The sequence below is a fragment of the Molothrus aeneus genome, chromosome 17 (assembly GCF_037042795.1).
Source record: "Molothrus aeneus isolate 106 chromosome 17, BPBGC_Maene_1.0, whole genome shotgun sequence".
NCBI classification, from domain to species: Eukaryota; Metazoa; Chordata; class Aves; order Passeriformes; family Icteridae; genus Molothrus; species Molothrus aeneus.
In genome coordinates, this window is record NC_089662.1 from 10,875,247 (window position 1) to 10,893,883 (window position 18,637).

Here is an 18,637-nt window from a genome sequence, read left to right on the forward strand (position 1 = left end):
ACTTTCTTATGGAAACCTGCAGCGTTTCACACCCATAATACTAGGGATTAGTAACTGAAGAAATTTCAGCATGATCTTAGTGATGTTTATTCTTTGTTTAATCATGGTCTCCAGGAACAGCAACAGCTACCGACCCCATTGCTCTGCGCACCAAAAGACATTTAAAAAGTCCCTTTCCTTCAAATAATGGGAGCCCCCATGGCACTAAGAATGCAATTTCCTCAGGCTTCAATAAAATACCCAGTGCTGAGGCATTTCAATAACCAGAGCCACAGTGTTAAGCCCTCAGTTAAACTGGAACTGCAGCTTTATCTTATTAGCAATAACCATCAGTAATAATGCCCAGAAACAAGAGCATCTGTTTTCTGAACAAAAGAGACAGATATAGCATGTCAAAATGAGTAATTAATAAAACGAAGCAATCACAATAGTCTGGAACAATCAGTAACCAGGTGAAAAAAATGGATAGCTTTCTCATTAGAGGGAACAGATGGCTACTGTAAATGGTGTGTGGCTGAACGGCGTCGGGAGGGCTCCGACAGCCAGGGAGGAGCTGCACGGCCCCCAGCCCAGGAGGCTCTGCCTGGCTCTGAGGGCTGCAGATTTTGGCCACCATCCCTCTTCATCTCAGCCCCTGCGAGCACTGCTGAACCTCCACCCTGCCACGAGAACAGGGGATGGCACTCGGGATGGTGCCACATCCCACAGGGCTGGTGGGCTGGGGAACGGTCGGAACCCAGCACATTCCTGGGATTGCCCTGGATGACTTGAGACCCTGGCAAGGGGCTCAGAGACCTTGGCATGGAATCTAAACCACCTGTGCCTTCGATTTTAGCCCATGGAAACAATTACTGACTTTGTGTGAAGATTTACAAGCCACAAGAGTTTGAGTAGAATAATAGTTAATTTATCACAGGGTGAAAAAGTAGAATTCTGGGGATTTAGAATGGGGGTTCAAGAGGCAAGATAGAGCAACCTGGGCGTGTCCTGTCCTTCTTTTTCTTCTTCTTCTTGTCCTCCATCTTCTGCTGTGATGGTGACACTTCTGGATTGGTTTAGAGTAGACAGACTGTCTAACATAGGTGATAGGTATTGGAAAATTATTGTAAATAAAGTACACATAGTTCTTAGTATAAAAAGCAAACACCACCCCAAGGGTGGTCAGTGTGCCACGAATTGACCTGCCAGACAGATCTCAGCAGGTCAGAGAAAGAATGTTATAGATAAGGAAAAATAAACAACTTTGAAAAGCAGAACTGACAAATCTCAACTTCTTCTTCGGTCGCGGGGCTGGGAAAAAAGACTTTCTAATACCTTGTGAGCTTTTTCAATCACTGAAAACTTGAGAGGGAACCAAGGCTTCAGAGGACATCAGCTTCACAGAGTCACACAATGGGCCGGGCTGGAAAGACCTTAAAGCTCATCTAGTTCCAACCCTCTGTCACAGGCAGGGAACCTTCCACTTGATCAGGGTGCTCCAAGCTCCGTCCAACCTGTGCTTGAACACCTGCAGGGATGGGACAGCCACAGCGGCTGTGGGCAACCTGCTCATGCCAGGGCTGGCTGGGAGATGGGGCTGAAGGACAGGGACACACCAGCTCTGCCATCCAGCAGGATGGCGGCCTCTGGTCCCTCCCAGCAGTCCCCTGCACCATCAGGCTGCTGCTGGGAGTCAGAGCTGACTTTACAGGGAGGTCTCCAGCTCCTCTGATGCACGACAAATAAATGTGCTAATTGCATTAGCCCTGGTTCCTGTCTTTCACTCTCGCTGTGCTGGTGATTGATGCAACTTTCCCCTTCATGTATGGTGCTCAGAAGTCCAGAGCTTAACAAAAAGAGCTGCACACCATTAGGATGGGCTGGATTAACATTTAATCAAGCAAAGAGAACAAACTGCCACATGAAATGAGCTGGGAGAAAAACACTTTTTTTTTTTCAAAGGAAATTAAGCAGCACGTTTTCTTTAAAGCCTGAAGAAGTCCAGCTTTGCTTTCAATACAGGGTGTACCATTTGTGTTTCATGACTTGCAATGCTCTTAATATCTGCATTTCTTCCCTACATAGGAACTGCTTTGGCTCCCACCTGTTGAGCTATCCTTCATCATGTCAGATGTAGCAATTCAATAACTTTACAGTCAGAGGTCAGACTGTCTTTGAAAAAAAGTAATTCAGAGCTAAAATTAAAGTTATTATCTTCAAACTGAGGCAGCACTGGGCTCTCTCTTACAGCATTTCCAGCAGCGGAAATGGTTCCATTCAGAGATAAAGCAGAGAGCAAAGCTGGTATCTCCCCCCTCAGATCTGACTCTCCCCCTGCAAATTTTTAATTACATTAGATAGCTTTTGTTTGAAATCTCCAGGAGTAAGGGATTTCTCAGCAATGCACATCTATCTGCTTGTTGCACTCACTGAGCACATGTACCCATCAGCGCATTACTGCCTGCACTCAAGGCAAAAATATTCAATAAGCAAGACTGCAGGAATCTCATCAAACCTGTGGTGCCATGCTCAAGTGTCCTGAGCCCTGCACCAGCACTGGGACAAGCTACGGGAGGCAGGGCAGTGCTGGGCACACTGGTGTGGTCACCGGTGTCCTGGCTCAGCATCTGCAGTGCCAGGAAGATGGCACCCTCTCTCCTGCTCCTTTTTTTGGCCTGGCTTCAGGGAACATTTCTTTCCTTTTGTGCTTTTTTGCATTCATTTTCTCCGCCTGTTCTCTCTGAACAACTCTCATGTGCCAATGCTTCCCTATCTCCCCCAACATGTGGCTTCCCTGTGGTCAGTGCCAGCTGAGGCAAAGGGAGAAGGGAGTCCTGAGCCATAGGGTTGATTTTCAACTCAATGGGAGCTCTTCCTGCTAAAAAACATTCCTTGTTAAGAGACAATTCCTCACTAGAGACCATCCTCAGCAGAGAGAGCCAAGGAAGGAGGGACTCCAGGGGGCCAATCTGTCTGCTGGGAAACTGGCTGGATCTCCAAGGCAGATCTATACTAAATTTCCCTTCCTTAATTCATCTTCTCCCTCATTCTTTTGTCCTACTTTTGGTATTCATGAGGCATCCTCAAGCTGGACAACACACTTTGTTCTGGAGCCATTCCTCAGTGGCTGAGATGGGGCTCACTTCTGTGAGCATCACCTGAGCCACAGGACACATGCCAGACATGGGGCACGCACAAGTATTCAAATGGGAGCTGGTGGGTGCCTGAAGAGACAGTTAAGAAACATTTAGAAAGTTAGTTTGAAATATTTACATTTTCCCCAAGAGGAAGAACATGACAGGAGTGAAGAAGGAATAAAATCAAATTAAATACCTTGCAAAGGATTCTGAAAAATTAATACACGTAGCCAACTAATCTCTAGCTGATGCATCGTCTGCTGTACCAGCCAAGGAGCTGGCTCAATATTCTTTAACAAATATTGTTTAAAACTGTGACAATTATTGCTATCATATTCAGCAGCAGCTAGCACAGGTCTCTGAGGTTTTCCTACTGACAGTTTCCAGTGTAAATGTAGCTGTTGGCATACAAATGATTTGGTATCATGATTATTGATTACACTGGAGGCTGGTGGTATCTGAAGGTAGTTAGTCAAAGTCAACACAGTGAATTGTGTTAAATATGAATATTACTTAGGCACTAATACTACTAATACAAATATACATTATCAATCAGTGACAGAGCCTCTAAGCAATAAGCATACAATGTCATGCCTAATTTGTGTGCTCTTAATTGTGATTAAAAGTTCAGTTTAGAGCATTGTGACACAAATGGCTGGCATTATTCAACATGGCTCAAAATACTGGAATTATCCCTTAATTTGTAATAAAATTGTTTTGTTCCTTTGCATTTAAAACAACTCTTTGTCAGTCTATAACCCACCTGTTCTGCTCCAGCCATTTCTGAGGGAGTATTTCATCAGCCTGAAGCTGACAGTGCACACATGTGTCTGGAACTGGATTAGGACTTGCTTCAAAGTTTCCCTATAATGCATATTACTTGAGTATCATAAGCAATGATTACTTACTGACATGTTTATGCTGATGTCTTTTGAAAACAGAGCTTGAAAAACGTCTTGGAAAACTAAGCTACCAATTTTCTATCCCTTGTACTTGCCAGGCCTAACTGCAGCTTAATATGAAACTGGTGTCTGGATCAGAAAAGACATTCAGAGCCACTAATTCTGTCAGCAGCACAAATGGGACCTAGGGAGTGCAGCTAAATAAGGCCAAGAGAACTCATGCATATTAAATATCACTACCTGCTGCAACTTCCTTGGCATGCAGGGAACATTTCAGGGGCTGACTGCAAGGGGAGATGCAGCACACACACGAACCTGCCACAGTGAGATGGCTGAGAAATGTGGGGATGTGCCCCATGGCTGTGTGTCCTTGCTGTGTGCCCCATGGCTGTGTGTCCCACGGATGTATGTCCCATGGCTGTGTGTCCCATGGATGTATGTCCCATGGCTGTGTGTCCCACAGGTGTGCATCCCATGGCTGTGTGTCCCACGGCTGTGTGTCCTTTGCTGTGTGTCCCATGGATGTATGTCCCATGGCTGTGTGTCCCATGGCTGTGTGCCCCATAGCTGTGTATCCCATGGCTGTGTATCCCATGGCTGTGCATCCCATGGCTGTGTGCCCCATGGCTGTGTGTCCCATGGATGTATGTCCCATGGCTGTGTGTCCCACAGGTGTGCATCCCATGGCTGTGTGTCCCACGGCTGCGTGTCCTTGCTGTGTGTCCCATGGATGTATGTCCCATGGATGTATGTCCCATGGCTGTGTGTCCCACAGGTGTGCATCCCATGGCTGTGTGTCCCATGGATGTGTGTCCCATGGCTGTGTGTCCCATGGCTGTGTGCCCCATAGCTGTGTATCCCATGGCTGTGTGTCCCATGGATGTATGTCCCATGGCTGTGTGTCCTTTGCTGTGTGTCCCATGGCTGTGTGTCCCACAGGTGTGTGTCCCATGGCTGTGTGTCCCATGGCTGTGTGTCCCTTGCTGTGTATCCCTTCACTGTGTCCCACGGCTGTCTGTCCCTTGGCTGTGTGTCCCAAGGCACTAATGACACCAGGGTGGCTCCCAGGACATCGCTCAGTGCCACCTGTGCAGTTCCACACCATATTGTGGGGTTGGTTTAGTGGCTGCAGAACCCTTTTTGCTTTTCTCTGCTCGTATTTTCAGCTGACTCTGCGTCTGGGATGTCTGTGAAGTCCCTGGGGAGTTTGTGCTCTGGCTTGGAGTGCAGACACAAAATACAGCTGAACTTGCTATCACCAGCACACACAGCACCTGGGCAGGAGCTCTGAGTCCCAGAGGCACATACATCTCTGCATAACTCAACTCAGAATGATCCTCCCTAAAAGTTCAGGAATGATCACAAAAACAGGGGAAGTTCTGCTGCAGAACTCCTGATCTAATTAGAAAAAAATCTGTTTCACCTTAGGGAATGAGGCAGGTTTCATCAGACAAATGGCTTGCTGAATGCAGGGAGTGTTAAAACACTAGTATTTTAAAAATGGTAGTCCTGAAGCAATACAGATAATTATGCATAAGAAAATATGTGTTGAAAATGTGGGAGTTAATGAAACAGAACTCTTGATATGTAGCCTTACAAAGACTTGCAAATTATTGTTCTTTCTTTTATAATTAGTTTTTAGATTACCTGGGAACAAAAGCAGCAAGGACAACACTCGAGAGTGACAGAGATGCTGAAAAGATTTGGGTTTTTTTAGGGCTGCAGAAAACCTGAAGCTGTGTAAATGCATCCACCTTCACCTGGAACACAAGGCTGCACAGAACAGACACAGAACCCATGTCCTGCTGGGCCAGAGGGACCAGTGGTGCCTTGCAGCTCCACTGACATTCTCACTCAGGAGCAAAGCTACTAATTCAAGCTGAAGGAAACTGCAGCAGATCTTAAACAAGTTTAAAGGTGGCCAAGCTCTGCAGTTCACGCTACACCTCAGTCACTGCTCTTCCAGCACTCAGTTCAAACCTGGCTACATGTTGCCTTTCCTATCAGATAGAGACTGGGCTCTATGAAGTGACATAAATTAATTGACTTCTTCAAACCCTCCACTAGCCAAAACTTTGAACTTTATTTTCTTTCTGGAAATGGGCCAAATTTTTTCTCATTTTCAGCACTGTAGTTTCTGCTCCTGTGTTTGGGTCATTGCTTTGTGCCTGGTGCATTTATAAAGGCTTCATAAAGGGTTAATAAATGAACAACTGATGGTTCAAGAAATCATCAATCCATTGCTACTGAGGCTGAAGGATCTAAAGGTCACTTACGGGCACAATTTAAAATGTTTTCATCACCTTCTACTGTTCTCCTGACAAAGATTTTTCTATCATTCAGTATTCCTGTCTATAAGGTCTCATAACATACTTATCAGTTATTCTCTCTATAAAATACATCTTCCTGTAACCTTTAGAGTATGAATATGCTTATTTACATATGGATGCCACTAGTTCAAGGTTTCTGTGAGGAACAGCAAAGGCTGGAAAATCTGTGTTATGTACAAGGCAGATTCATCCCATCACCTTTGACAAGGCAAGAATTCAATTTGCTGAATTCACTGTAACTGGCAGGTTCAGTTCATTTTTAAGGGGCACAGGGTTTTTTAGGATGGAGGACAAAATCTGTTTCATCTCATGTTTTTGACTGAGAGTGTCTGATCGCAGACATCAGAGCGGCTCCATCAAAAGTCTTAACTTTTTTATTATTGACTAGACTGTTATAATAACCTGGCACTGCTGAAACAATATCAACAACGCTGAGATGACACACACTTTATCTCAAATATTTCTTCTCCAAAACAACCTCTCTTCATATTTTCCTAGGCACAACAAACAAAATAATTGTTCTTGTTCACAGAGTATAAAATAATTTTTCTTCAGATCTCCTTTTACCCAGGGGAAATCTCTTTTTCCACCCAACTAAAGAGGTAATCTATTTTCTTTATCTTTCCACCCCAGCCCAGAAGCTGTGTCAACATGGTTAACTGGATACCTGATAAAGCTGACAGAATGTGCATCTCCGACGGCGCCGTTCGGGACGCGGTGTCACTGGAAGTGACCCGTGCACTCTGCTGGCATTACAGCCTCCCTGGGAAGGGCTATTACCAGCCAGGAGATGGGCTAAGGCTTATAGCAGCCCATGAAACAGCCTTTCACAACCACTCCAGCAGATGCAGAAAATGTTTGAAATGTTGCAGGGCCATCATGCAAGGGGCAACCTATTCTTTTAGCAATTTGTGGGACTGGATCTGCTGTGCAATTACACTGTGCAATATAAGAGCTGGGATTTATATCAAAACAGAGCAGTCAATTACACTGTGAGCATTCTGCAGGTAGAGCATTTTATGAACTAGGATAGCACGAGGCACCATCACTTTTGAGTGTAATTAATCTTAATTAATTCCCTGATATTTAATATTAGCCTATCTGCGTATTTAAAAACCTATCTGACACACCCCCATCATACTGCCTGAACATCTCCTGGTGAATTAAAGTGAAAAATGACTATAGCAATTATTGCATGTTTAGATGCAGTAATGATTCTTAAATTAGTAATTTCCCAAGACATGCTAATGTAGTGACTGGCTTCTCATGGTTTTGGGTGGTTCAGTCTACACATAAATTTGCATGGATTTAACAAGCAGTGTGAAGTTGCACCATTTTAAACAAATGACTCTGTGTCTGAAAAAGACATCAGTTTATCTCCACTTTCATATAATCACAGAATTGTTTAGGTTGGAAAAGCCCTCTCAGATCAAGTCCAACTTTTCCCCTAGCACTGCCAAGCCCATCACTCAACCATGTCCTCAAGTGCCACATCTACACAGCTTTTGAATCTCTCCAGGGATGGTAATTTCACCACTGCCCTGGGCAGCCTGTGCCAGGGCTGGACAGCCCTTTTGGTGAATAAATTTTTCCTGATATCCAACCTTAATCTCTCCTAATAATAATTTGAGGCCATTTCCTCTTGATCTGTCACTTCTTACTTGGGAGAAGAGACATGTAGCCACATGGCTACAACCTCCTTCCAGGGAGTCACAGAGTGATGAGGTCTCCCCTGAGCCTCCTTTTCTCCAGGCTGAGCCCTCCCAGCTCCTTCAGCTGCTCCTCATCAAACTCACTCTCTCCAGGCTCCACCACCCTTCCCTGGACATGCTCAATGTGGTGAGGGGCCCAAAAATGACCCCAGATTTGAGGAGTGGCCTCACCAGTGCCCAGCACAGGGGGACAATCACTGCCCTGATCCTGCTGGCCACAACACTGCTGATACAGGCCAGGTGCCATGGGCCTTCCTGGCCACCTGGGCACATCTGGCTCACGTTCAGCTGCCACCACCCAGCACTTTGCATGGGTTTGGCTGATCTAGTGTGCCCCTTCTTGAAACCAGCCATTCTGCTTTGACTTGTGGGCCCAGCTGACAGTCAGGATGTTTGATGCTCACGTGGTAGGAAGCTCTTTCCTCCCTGTCCATCGGGCGTGTCACGTACATCCTGCCAGACACAGGGTCGATGTTGAAGACCTCCATGGGCGGCTGGTCAGCTCCCACTCCAGTGATGCTGTATCTGATGTGGATCTCCTTGTCCTTATCGGAGCGGATCTGGAGGAAATAACAGAGACAGCAATCCGTAACTTCTGGACAAAAGCCATGTGGATGTTTAAGCAACTTTAAATATCTGAAGGCTGCAGAGATCTAATACCACTGTCAGTCCTGATAAGGGAGCTGAACACCAAAGATTTGGTGAAAAGCCATGAAAAGTACATTCCACAAAGTTTCAGCTGTTTTGCTCCTTTTTAATTAATGAGAAATCACTGAAATTGTGACTTTTTAGCTGAGATGTGGAATAGCCTAAAATGCACAAAACCCACTGTTTACATATTACTGAAACCCCAGTCTCCTGAAAATGTCCAAATTTTTCAGCCATACCCAGAGTCTCCCAGCTATTAATCATTTCTGAAAACGCTGTCTGCAAGCTCCCCCATTGTATTCTCAGTCCTGGTGACTGTGCACAAAAATACTCCCATGAAATTCAAAGAACGGGGCTGTTTGCTCCTCTTTGTCCTGCTGGCTTGACAAGGCCAGGCTGGGAATGCCCAGTGGGATGTTACCATTTCATGTGATTATTTGTTGAGGAAAAATATGTTTTGGATACTGTTTCTGAAAGTCCTTCCCTCCTGCACCTTGAGAACAACATAAACCAAGTACAGCACAGTGAGTTCCATGAACCTTGGAGACAGAGCTAAGGAAAAAAAGGAGGGAGGTTAATATGTTGTCCTAGCAACCCTGACTATCTCTTTAAACAGAAATTTAATTTTCTGATCAAATGCTGAAAGAAGTTCTTGCAACAGCATGACTATTCCCGAAAGAAAGTGCAAGGTACAAATAAATTACCACCCCCTGCACCATCACAAAGTGTCTTGGCACTGTAAGAAGCGATGTGCATAAATTTTTCCCTAACAGGTCTATGAATACAACGAGGCAGTGGGAAGATAATAGAGCCCTCGTAGCTGAATGCATGTTGGCATCTCTGCTGCAGCAGCTGCACCCTTGGAGGGGCCTGAGTGAACTTAGGGGGATCCTGTGTCCCCCAAACAGCCTGGACTGGTGGAGAGAAGGTCATTTCCCAAGGGAAGAGGAGGCTTTGCTTGTCAGGCAAAGGAATTGAGATGGGGCTGTGGGCTGCTGCACACTCCTCCCATATGTGACCTTCTGCTATTCCTTCCTCTCCTGACACAGGAGGCTGACAAGACGCTGAACGTGTTGGTGCAGGGCAATATCAGATCCCTGGCTCCCAGAATCTCCTTTGATACCTCTGTCCAGATCATTACCAAGTTTGTACACTGTTTTCTTTGTACTTCCCCACCAAGCTGTCTGCTCCTGCTAATGGCTAATCATGTCAGTTATTACAGGTCCTGCCAGGATTGATCCGCGCGGCACCTGCGCCGCTGGAGCTGCAGGTCAGGGAATAGACACAGCTCCATTTGTCTTCTCTCCAAAGGATTCACTGCTTGTTACACTGTTAGCACTGAGAAAACTGACTGGACTTACACTGCTATAGTCACTTCAAAGAGGGCCTGGGGACACTGAAAGTGCCCTCATGCTGCACAGGAGGATCTGTCCAGATTTATGTGGGGCTAGCGGGTATTTGGAAGAAAGACCCAAGTAGAGAAGCCATGAATTCAACTTTCATTAGCTAATCTGTGGGTGAGGAAGGGTGTACTAAAATCAATCACTGCTTGCACAACTGTGCTTTCAGTGACAGCATTGTCACCAGTTTGAGAGCTGAAGATCACAGTCCCCATTTTCAGAAGGTCCCTTCAGAGGGAAGGGCTGGAAATCGAGCTGGTGGCAATGTCTGTGCAAGCGCACAGCTCACACCAGGGAGTTCAAGCTCCACCCCACTACATCCACAGCTGGAGCCAGGCTTAAGCTAAGTGGAAACAGGGAGACACTGCTGGACCTCCAGCTTTGAGCCAGGGTGGGGTTCCCACCTCACAAATTAAAAACCACTGTAATGTGGGACACACAGCTGTGTGTCTTTATCAATGTGTGTCTGCACAGCTCCAAACAAACTATAATGTAAATTTACCCTCAAAAAAGATGGAAAAAACCCTCAACAACCCAACAAAGGTACTTTGCACTTCTACCCAGCCCCAGCCTGGCTCAGCTATGGCTGTACTTGAGCAGAAACGCCAAAGAGCTAAGCAGACACTCCAGGGAACCAAAATGGGAGCAGTTTTAACCCGAATCACAGAAGGGAAGAGCCTGTTAGTGGACATTTTTCTGCTCTATTTCCTGTTGCATATACTACCCAGATCCCATTGTGATAGAAGCATTAGAAATGCATAGAGAGAGACAGAAACAGGGAAAAGGAGCCTGGATTTAAATATTCAGTGCTAAAGGCACTATATTTTATTTTTGGGAAACGCAGATAAACAGAAGCTCTCGAAGAAAGCTATGTACAGTTTAATAAAGTGCACGCTATAGGATGTCCTTGCAGCACTTTTATTAGCATTAATAGGGTCTAAGCTGTCTGTATGTAAATCATTGCAGATCTAGAAGATGAAATATATCATAAGACCCACAGCCAATTATACTGAGAGAAATCCATGTGCTAATTACACTGCATTGAGCAAAACAAAGATGGGGGAAATGTACTGCAAATATTCAGCAAAGACTCGTTATTTGCTGTTAATTGCAATCATAGCACAAGGGTTTGCCTCCTTCCTATACTTAAATCCATTTCCAGTAAATATACAAGGGTGTGAAGTGTTCAGAAAAAAAATAATGTAAGAAGTAGCACTTGTCACAGAAAGTTGCAGAGACCATTGACAATGAAGCATAGTAGATTTTAGTACCAGGGAGATATTTATCACACACATGCTTTTTTATATTGGAGCATATAATGATATCCTCTTAATGAGATTAAAAAATTAAAAAAAAAAAAGATTTTTTCAGTAATCCTGTAACATTTTGACCAAAGGTTTCATTTGCCTAATTCCCAGGGTGCAATTTATTAAATTTTGTTGAGAAGTTAAGAACATTATCTGAACACAATGCAAGGTTTACTTCTTTTGTTGAAACGGCTCCTGGAGCAGTTTACAATAATAATGATAATGATAATGATAATAATAATAATAATAATAATAATAAAGCCCTTTCTATTCCCAAGGAGCTCACTAAATCAGGAATAAAAATTACAGGTTGGGGGAATTTACTGGTTCAGAAGGGAGTTACTTTTTCCTTCATTCAGCCTGGGAAGTGTGAAGATGGTAACAGATCCATATGATAATCTTCTGACTGGAGAACATACACATGAATTTTCCTTTCATTTATCTCTCCTTTTATAATGCAGTCAAGAGGTATGCAGGGCTCTGGGTTACAGAACAGATGGCAGAGGGATGGTTTTCCTTAGCTGCATTTATACATTTTTTACTCGGAGAACCCTTGGAGCTTTGAGCTTCTCCAGTGCCTGGCATGATACAACTCTGCATATGATGATGTGAGCAGGATGAATGATGATGGCTGATGACTGTCATAAAAGGAATTTGCTTGCAAAGCAGCTTTTATGCTCTAAAAAGCCCCTCCGGGATGGAGCTTGGAGTGGATTGATTCACTGGTGAGGGAAAATGTCCCAGATCAAAAGGCAATTTATGTCAGAAGATGCAATCCCTTGTTCCATCCTACCTCATGAACACAGGGAGCATTTTCCACGCAGGAGCCCTCAATAGCTCTGACAGATACACATGGACCATCTGGAAACGGTGGGATCAGCCACCAGAGCCCCAGAGGGGAGCAGCAGCAGAGCCAGGCCCCTCTCTGGAGCTGCCGTCCCAGCAAGGACAGGGTGGCCTTGCGGCCCAGCAGGGAGTGCCTGGAGCTCGCATCACTGAGGAACCACACAAAACACTGCAATGCTTGCAACTCAGAACCACAACATCCAGAGCCTGGCTCAGCCCTTCTTCTTACAAAGCAATCCAGAAACAGGAGAATTGGTGCAATTTCACAAGATGGGGATTTTCTACTGCAGGTTCTGATCTAATAACGAAAATGTTTGAAAATGAACATTGCAACTCTTGACACAACACAGGGCTAAGCCCATCCAAGCTGGCCTCTCCTCAATGTCACATTTAGACAGAAAAGCAGTGTTTGTGGCACAGGATTGCATCCTGCTTTTGCAGATAATATCTTAGGGGTTGTGCATCTCTGTCAGGATTTACTGGGTAGCTAAACCATTCCCACAAACTTCACTGGTGAACAGAATTTCAAGCGGTGAGCTCCTTGAAGGTATCAGATTTTATCACTGTTTTTCTTCTGCTGATCCATACCCTCGTGCTCTCAGCACTGCCCTTTCTTGCTGCAGGGGTTTGAATTCCCAAGCCCTCCTCCCTTGTCCTGGCAGTGACAGAAACCACCAGAGATCCCTGCAATGCTCCCATGCCAGGAGCAGGGGTGGTACAGAGCACGCAAAGCTGCGTGGTCAGCAGATGGGAGGGCACCAGGGAGACCATAAATTATACAGTTTTTGGAGCACAACATTGCCAGGAAAAGAAGTGTTCCAGTGGAGACTGTTTAGAGAGCAGTAAAGAAAATGCCTGGAGGGCCAGGAAATGGGGTGTGTGAGGAAAAGCTGAATGAACAAGGACAACTGAGCATACAGAAGAGAGGATGTGACTGTAACAACAGTACTCCTGTACCTAATAAACATTATTTAGAGAATTTCATAAGGTGTCTGTGGTCTGGGTTCTGCCCATCCCTGCACTGTGCCTGGAAAAGTATCTGGAGAAAGCAAAGCAGGACATTTCTCCTCTGTTACATTTTCCTTCCACAGAATGAACCAGAAAATAAATTTCCTTTGAAGTTCTTTGTCTTGCTCTACAACATATGGAGTAAAAAATGCCCTTCAAAAAACACTTAGTTTACCAAATCTCCCACAGAATAGTATGCAACATTTGCACTAACATGACCTGAGGATACTTAGACTCGATTTTTTTGTTTTATAAAACCCATTATAATTATTAATGAACACATAAAATAATGTAAATGATAAGCAGTAAGTGTCTTTTATTATTAAGCTCTTAGCTATTTTGCCCATTAAGAAAACCAAATTAAAATAATTGAAGATTATAATCTGTCATGCATTCAAAATGCTCCATAGAAATTCAGGCAGGCAAACATATTCAAAGCCTTTAAAAGAGCACACTTAAGAGTCAGTCTAAGCATTCCAGGATTGGCTCATTAATTTTAGTGGAAATATTTTAATTCAACTACTCTTACTGTTTATTGAAATCTTTGCTAAGGACTTATTTATTTTTAACTGAATTTGCAATATGTTTAGGACTCATTTGTATAAAAGTTCTTAACTCTTATTTCACAGTTGTTTTAGAAGCCAGTAAAGAGACACATCTTTAGCCCTGTATTTCCAAACAAATTACTGCATGTTGCTGAAAGAATCACATATGGTTTCAATAAAAAGATGCAAAAGTCAAGCAGAGAAAAATTAAGACAGATTTGGAGACCCAACCAGGTGAAGGTAACATTTAACTTGTCTCCTTTTATCACACCAGCCAATGACCCCAAGCTATGTCCTAGAAGGAAATGAAAAAAAACCAAAAACCCAGAAGATCCTCTAAAACACTTCTGTCTTCAGAGTAAACCTTCTCTTCTGTGCCTTGCAACCCAGCATTTTCACTAACTCCAGCCCTGGGTTTAACAGGAGTTTATCCTTAAGTGTTCATCCACCCCCGGACAAAATGACCATTGACTGAACCAAGTGTCCATGGTGGTGGCATTTACAAACAAGCTTAAGCAGGGAAAGACCTCTACTGGCAAAGAAAGAAGAGATGGAATTGCACATTTTTACTTGGGGATTTCTTTGTTTCCTCACCTGGGACTGGTTTCATCTCACACATGATTTTCTAAAAACTTTTTATCTGGTCTCAGATAAAAAGAAGAGAAGAAAGTCTTTCAAGGGTGAAATCCATCCTCCTAAAGGCTTAAGTATACAACATATTTCCTGGAAGAAGTGGTTTTCTTTTTCCACCAAGAGAAAGAGAGCCAAGGACTACACCTAGACTAGAGACCAAATTTTCACATGGTTGAGATTCACTGCTAAGAACTTAAGTTTCTTGTTTAAAATACAAATCCAAAGCCAAACTATAAAATGTTCCCTTTGCCCCAGTGGCTGGATCTCTCCCATGTCAGGTTAAATCCTCCAGCTGAAATCTGTGCAAAGTGATTTCTAATGTTATTTATTTTGATGATAAGACAGAGTCCAAGTGGTGCTCCAGAGTGATTCAAGCTGTCATTTAAGCCATTAATGTAACTGATGATGCAGCCTGCATTAAAGAAACGAAGCTATGAGATGTTTGAATGCAAAAGAGAAGAACCTCTCCTGTGTGCCTGGCTTGTTCTGTGGTACCTGCAGAGGAGCCCATTCCCATCCAGTCATTCCCATCCAGCCATTCCCATCCAGCCCATTCCCATCCAGCCTTTCCCATCCAGTCGTTTCCCATCCAGCCATTCATTCCCATCCAGCCCATTCCCATCCAGCCCATTCCCATTCAGCCATTCCCATCCAACCACTCCCATCCAGCCATTCCCATCCAACCATTCCCATCTAGCTATTCCCATCCAGCCCATACCCATCCAGTTCATTGCCATCCAGCCATTCCCATCCAGCCATTCCCATCCAGCTCATTCCTATCCAGCCCATTCCTATCCAACCATTCCCATCCAGCCTTTCCCATCCAGCTCATTCCCATCCAGTTCATTGCCATCCAGCCATTCCCATCCAGCCCATTCCCATCCAGCCATTCCCATCCAGCCATTCCCATCCAGCCATTCCCATCCAACCACTCCCATCCAGCCATTCCCATCCAGCCCATTCCCATCCAGCCATTCCCATCCAACCACTCCCATCCAACCATTCCCATCCAGCCATTCTCATCCAGCTATTCCCATCCAGCTCATTCCCATCCAGTTCATTGCCATCCAGCCATTCCCATCCAGCCATTCCCATCCAGCTCATTCCTATCCAACCATTCCCATCCAGCCTTTCCCATCCAGCTCATTCCTATCCAGCCCATTCCCATCCAGCCATTCCCAGCCATTCATTCCCATCCAGCCATTCCCATCCAGCCCATTCCCATCCCGCTCTCCTGCTCCTTACCAGGAGGATTTGCTTCCTCTGCACGCACCCTGTGAGCGCTTGGCTGAGGTGCTGCACCAAATGTTCAGCTGCTGACAGCTCCCAGCATTTCACAGGTCATTTGGCTTCCACATGGCTCCCTCTGTCCAAGGGCTCCTCTCCAACCCTGCTGCTCCCTTCAGGCCAATTACATCCACATGGACACACTCCTCTGGAACCTTCCCTATGCCCATGGGGAGCTCTGATAGTTTTCATTCCTTTCGCTTCCAAGTTTTTTTGAATTGTTTACCAGGATTTTCCTCCTCTACCTGGATGAAAATGTAACACTGAGCAGATGGGGAACAGCATATCAATCAGGCTCAATAAGGAGCTGTAATGCAGTGGGAGAGAATTTCTGCCTGCAACTCTGGCCAGTAACTGTGTGTGACCCCATGCATAAGCACAGGATGAAATTGAAGTTGTCAGACTCACAGTCTAATTCAAAACTACCATTATTCTGCTTGGGATAAAAGTGAAATAACAATGCTTTTGCCTAGAAAACCAAATTCTGTACATGATGAGATGACACACTACAAGCACAGAGTACCTGGTGTGCAGCAGTGCATCCAGGCCAAGGATTTGCTGCAGCTTAACTCTACTTTCCTACCTGCTGAAACAGCAAAGAATTTATGTTTTAGCTTGAGTTATCCTGACACAAAAAGACTGAAGTCTGCAGAGCTCAGGGGGGCAATTTGCTCTGTGTAACTCTGCAGCTGGTCAAAGTTTCTGAGTGGTGACTTGGGACTACCAGAAGCTCATGTCAGGTCTCTGTCTTTACTAGTGAAAAACTCAGTAAACTGAAAATTGTTGCATGGTCTTTGTGATTAAATAATTAAGTAATTTTTTATCTCTACCACTCACTATTATAAAGGTCAAGAAGCCGAGGTCCCCATATCAGGAACTGGCCAATGCTAATGGATCTTCCCCATCTAACAGTAATTGATATGGCACAGTCATTTCTAAAGCAATATGTGCCTTTCTTCAGGCCTCTTGCAGCCTGAGAACTCCACTGTGGAAATGCTTCAGACTGTAGCAAGGCAAGAGAGAGGGAGGAGAGCAGCTCTGATGGGAAAAGATTACAGAACACCTCCACGTGACCAACGTCTTATCACTGCCAGAACCTTGATAGCAGAAGCAACAAAACTAATTTTTAGTACTCTTTCCCTTATCTCTCTTGGAAGAGAGCAGATTCTTCACTGCAGTGACTGAAGGCATCCCAGTGGAGCTGATGTGCTGCTATCAGGTGAATTTTGGCCCTGAAGAACTGAGGCTGGTTCCTACTGTGCAAGATGCAAGGGGCTGATAATGCCTGGCTGGGATTTGAACCAGATGCACAAACCCTCCTCTGCTGCAGAGGATGCTCTGTGACAAAAAGTGAGAGGAAATACATCTGAGAGTTCAAAACACACTGTTCTTACTCCTCTGACAGAGGAGTTGTGACAGGCAAGAGAAGATCATCCCTCATGATCTATTTAAGAAGGGCTACCCACTGTTTCTGTGCAGAGGGCACCATCCTGCAGCACCTTGGTGCAGCTGACCCCACTGCTGCCTGTGATGGCTATGCCTAAATGAAGACAAAGTCAAGAAAAACAAATCATGGCAGTGGGAATTTGTCCTCATTTCTTTTTGAAGCGTATCTCTCCTGAAGCCTTATGCCCTTACATCATGTCTGCCACAAAGCAAGCCTGGAAAAGAGAATCCAGCACCTTTCTGGGTAAAACTGAGCAGGAAACTCGAGTGCTCAGTGCAGAAGATAAATAAGGGTAGCAAATATTGACCTGCACAGGAGTAACCTGATCACTGTAACTAATGATTGAGCCCCTCAGCTGATATAAATCAGTGTAGACTCGTAGCTTCAAACAGAGGCACGCTAATTTATTTCAGCTGAAAATCCAGCACATGGCATTTAAAAATTTAGCTGCACAGCAGAAGAACAAGTGAAGAATGATCTTCACTCGACCCACAGCAATTTACCACAAGCAGCATTCCTCTTGGTAGGACAGTGAGCTGGGACACAGGGAACAAGCATTCAGGGGAGAACAAACACACACTGGTGTCCTCAGGAAGGAAGTTTTTCCCAGACTCAAGGGATATAATTGGTCTTAGTGTGTGTGACCTTTGCTTTTGTAGTGAGCTTGGCTTTCCCAGAGTCATGCACTGAACTCCCAGTGGCATGATGCCTACAGATATCCCTGATCATGGAGAAGTGGTGCTGTGGCATGATTGTGAGTGCTGCCCTCAGCATAAAACAAAGCTTTTGGACCTGCCTGCAAATAGCTAACAATGGGAAACAACAATAAAACCCTCCAGTGTGTCTATTTTGGAGAACAAAATCTGCTGAGGCTTGTATTTGAGACACTACTTTGGGATGCTTGCAGAGCAGGATTTAAAGCTCTGCAGCTCTCAAAGTCTCTGTAAAAAGTTTAATTACAGGAAAAGCAAACCTATTTGTTATGTAGGGTAGGTTACATGGCACAGCATATACAGAAGTTATTTCAATGGTCAGTAAAAGGAAACACCAATGTGAGGAGGCAGGGAATGAAGCTCTCTCTGTGCACCATGGGAGCAATGCTAAAAGACATCAGAGCAGGTCTAGGTTTGATGATCCTGAAGGATCCTGTCCAACCTGAGATACGTTTCTATGATTTACTGACCAGTGAACAAAGACAGTGTGAGTCACTGCTCCTAGGACTCATCCTCTTTTGTTACACAGACAAAATATTGAATCCTCCTGGACAACTCTTCCCTGATGGCCAAATTCTGCCCATGCATGCACACATATGTTTCCTTCCACAGCAGCTGTGCTGGACACTCCAGAGCTGTATTCTCCCTTCAATAAACTTGCAGAACAAGAGCTCTGTGGCCAGGAATGCCCAGTAGGGTGACAGCAACCATCAGGCTGGCTCACCCATCCTGCACAGCTGGAT

General features: G+C 44.7%; 1 protein-coding gene across 1 annotated transcript in view; it reads right to left on the minus strand.

Annotated features, from left to right (window-relative positions):
* LOC136563721 (cadherin-4) overlaps positions 1-18,637 on the minus strand; it is a 418,272-nt gene that overhangs the window by 88,587 nt on the left and 311,048 nt on the right. Inside the window, exon 5 of the mRNA XM_066561277.1 lies at positions 8,465-8,620. Within this exon, the coding sequence (XP_066417374.1) occupies positions 8,465-8,620 (156 nt within the window). The remainder of the gene's footprint in view (positions 1-8,464; positions 8,621-18,637) is intronic.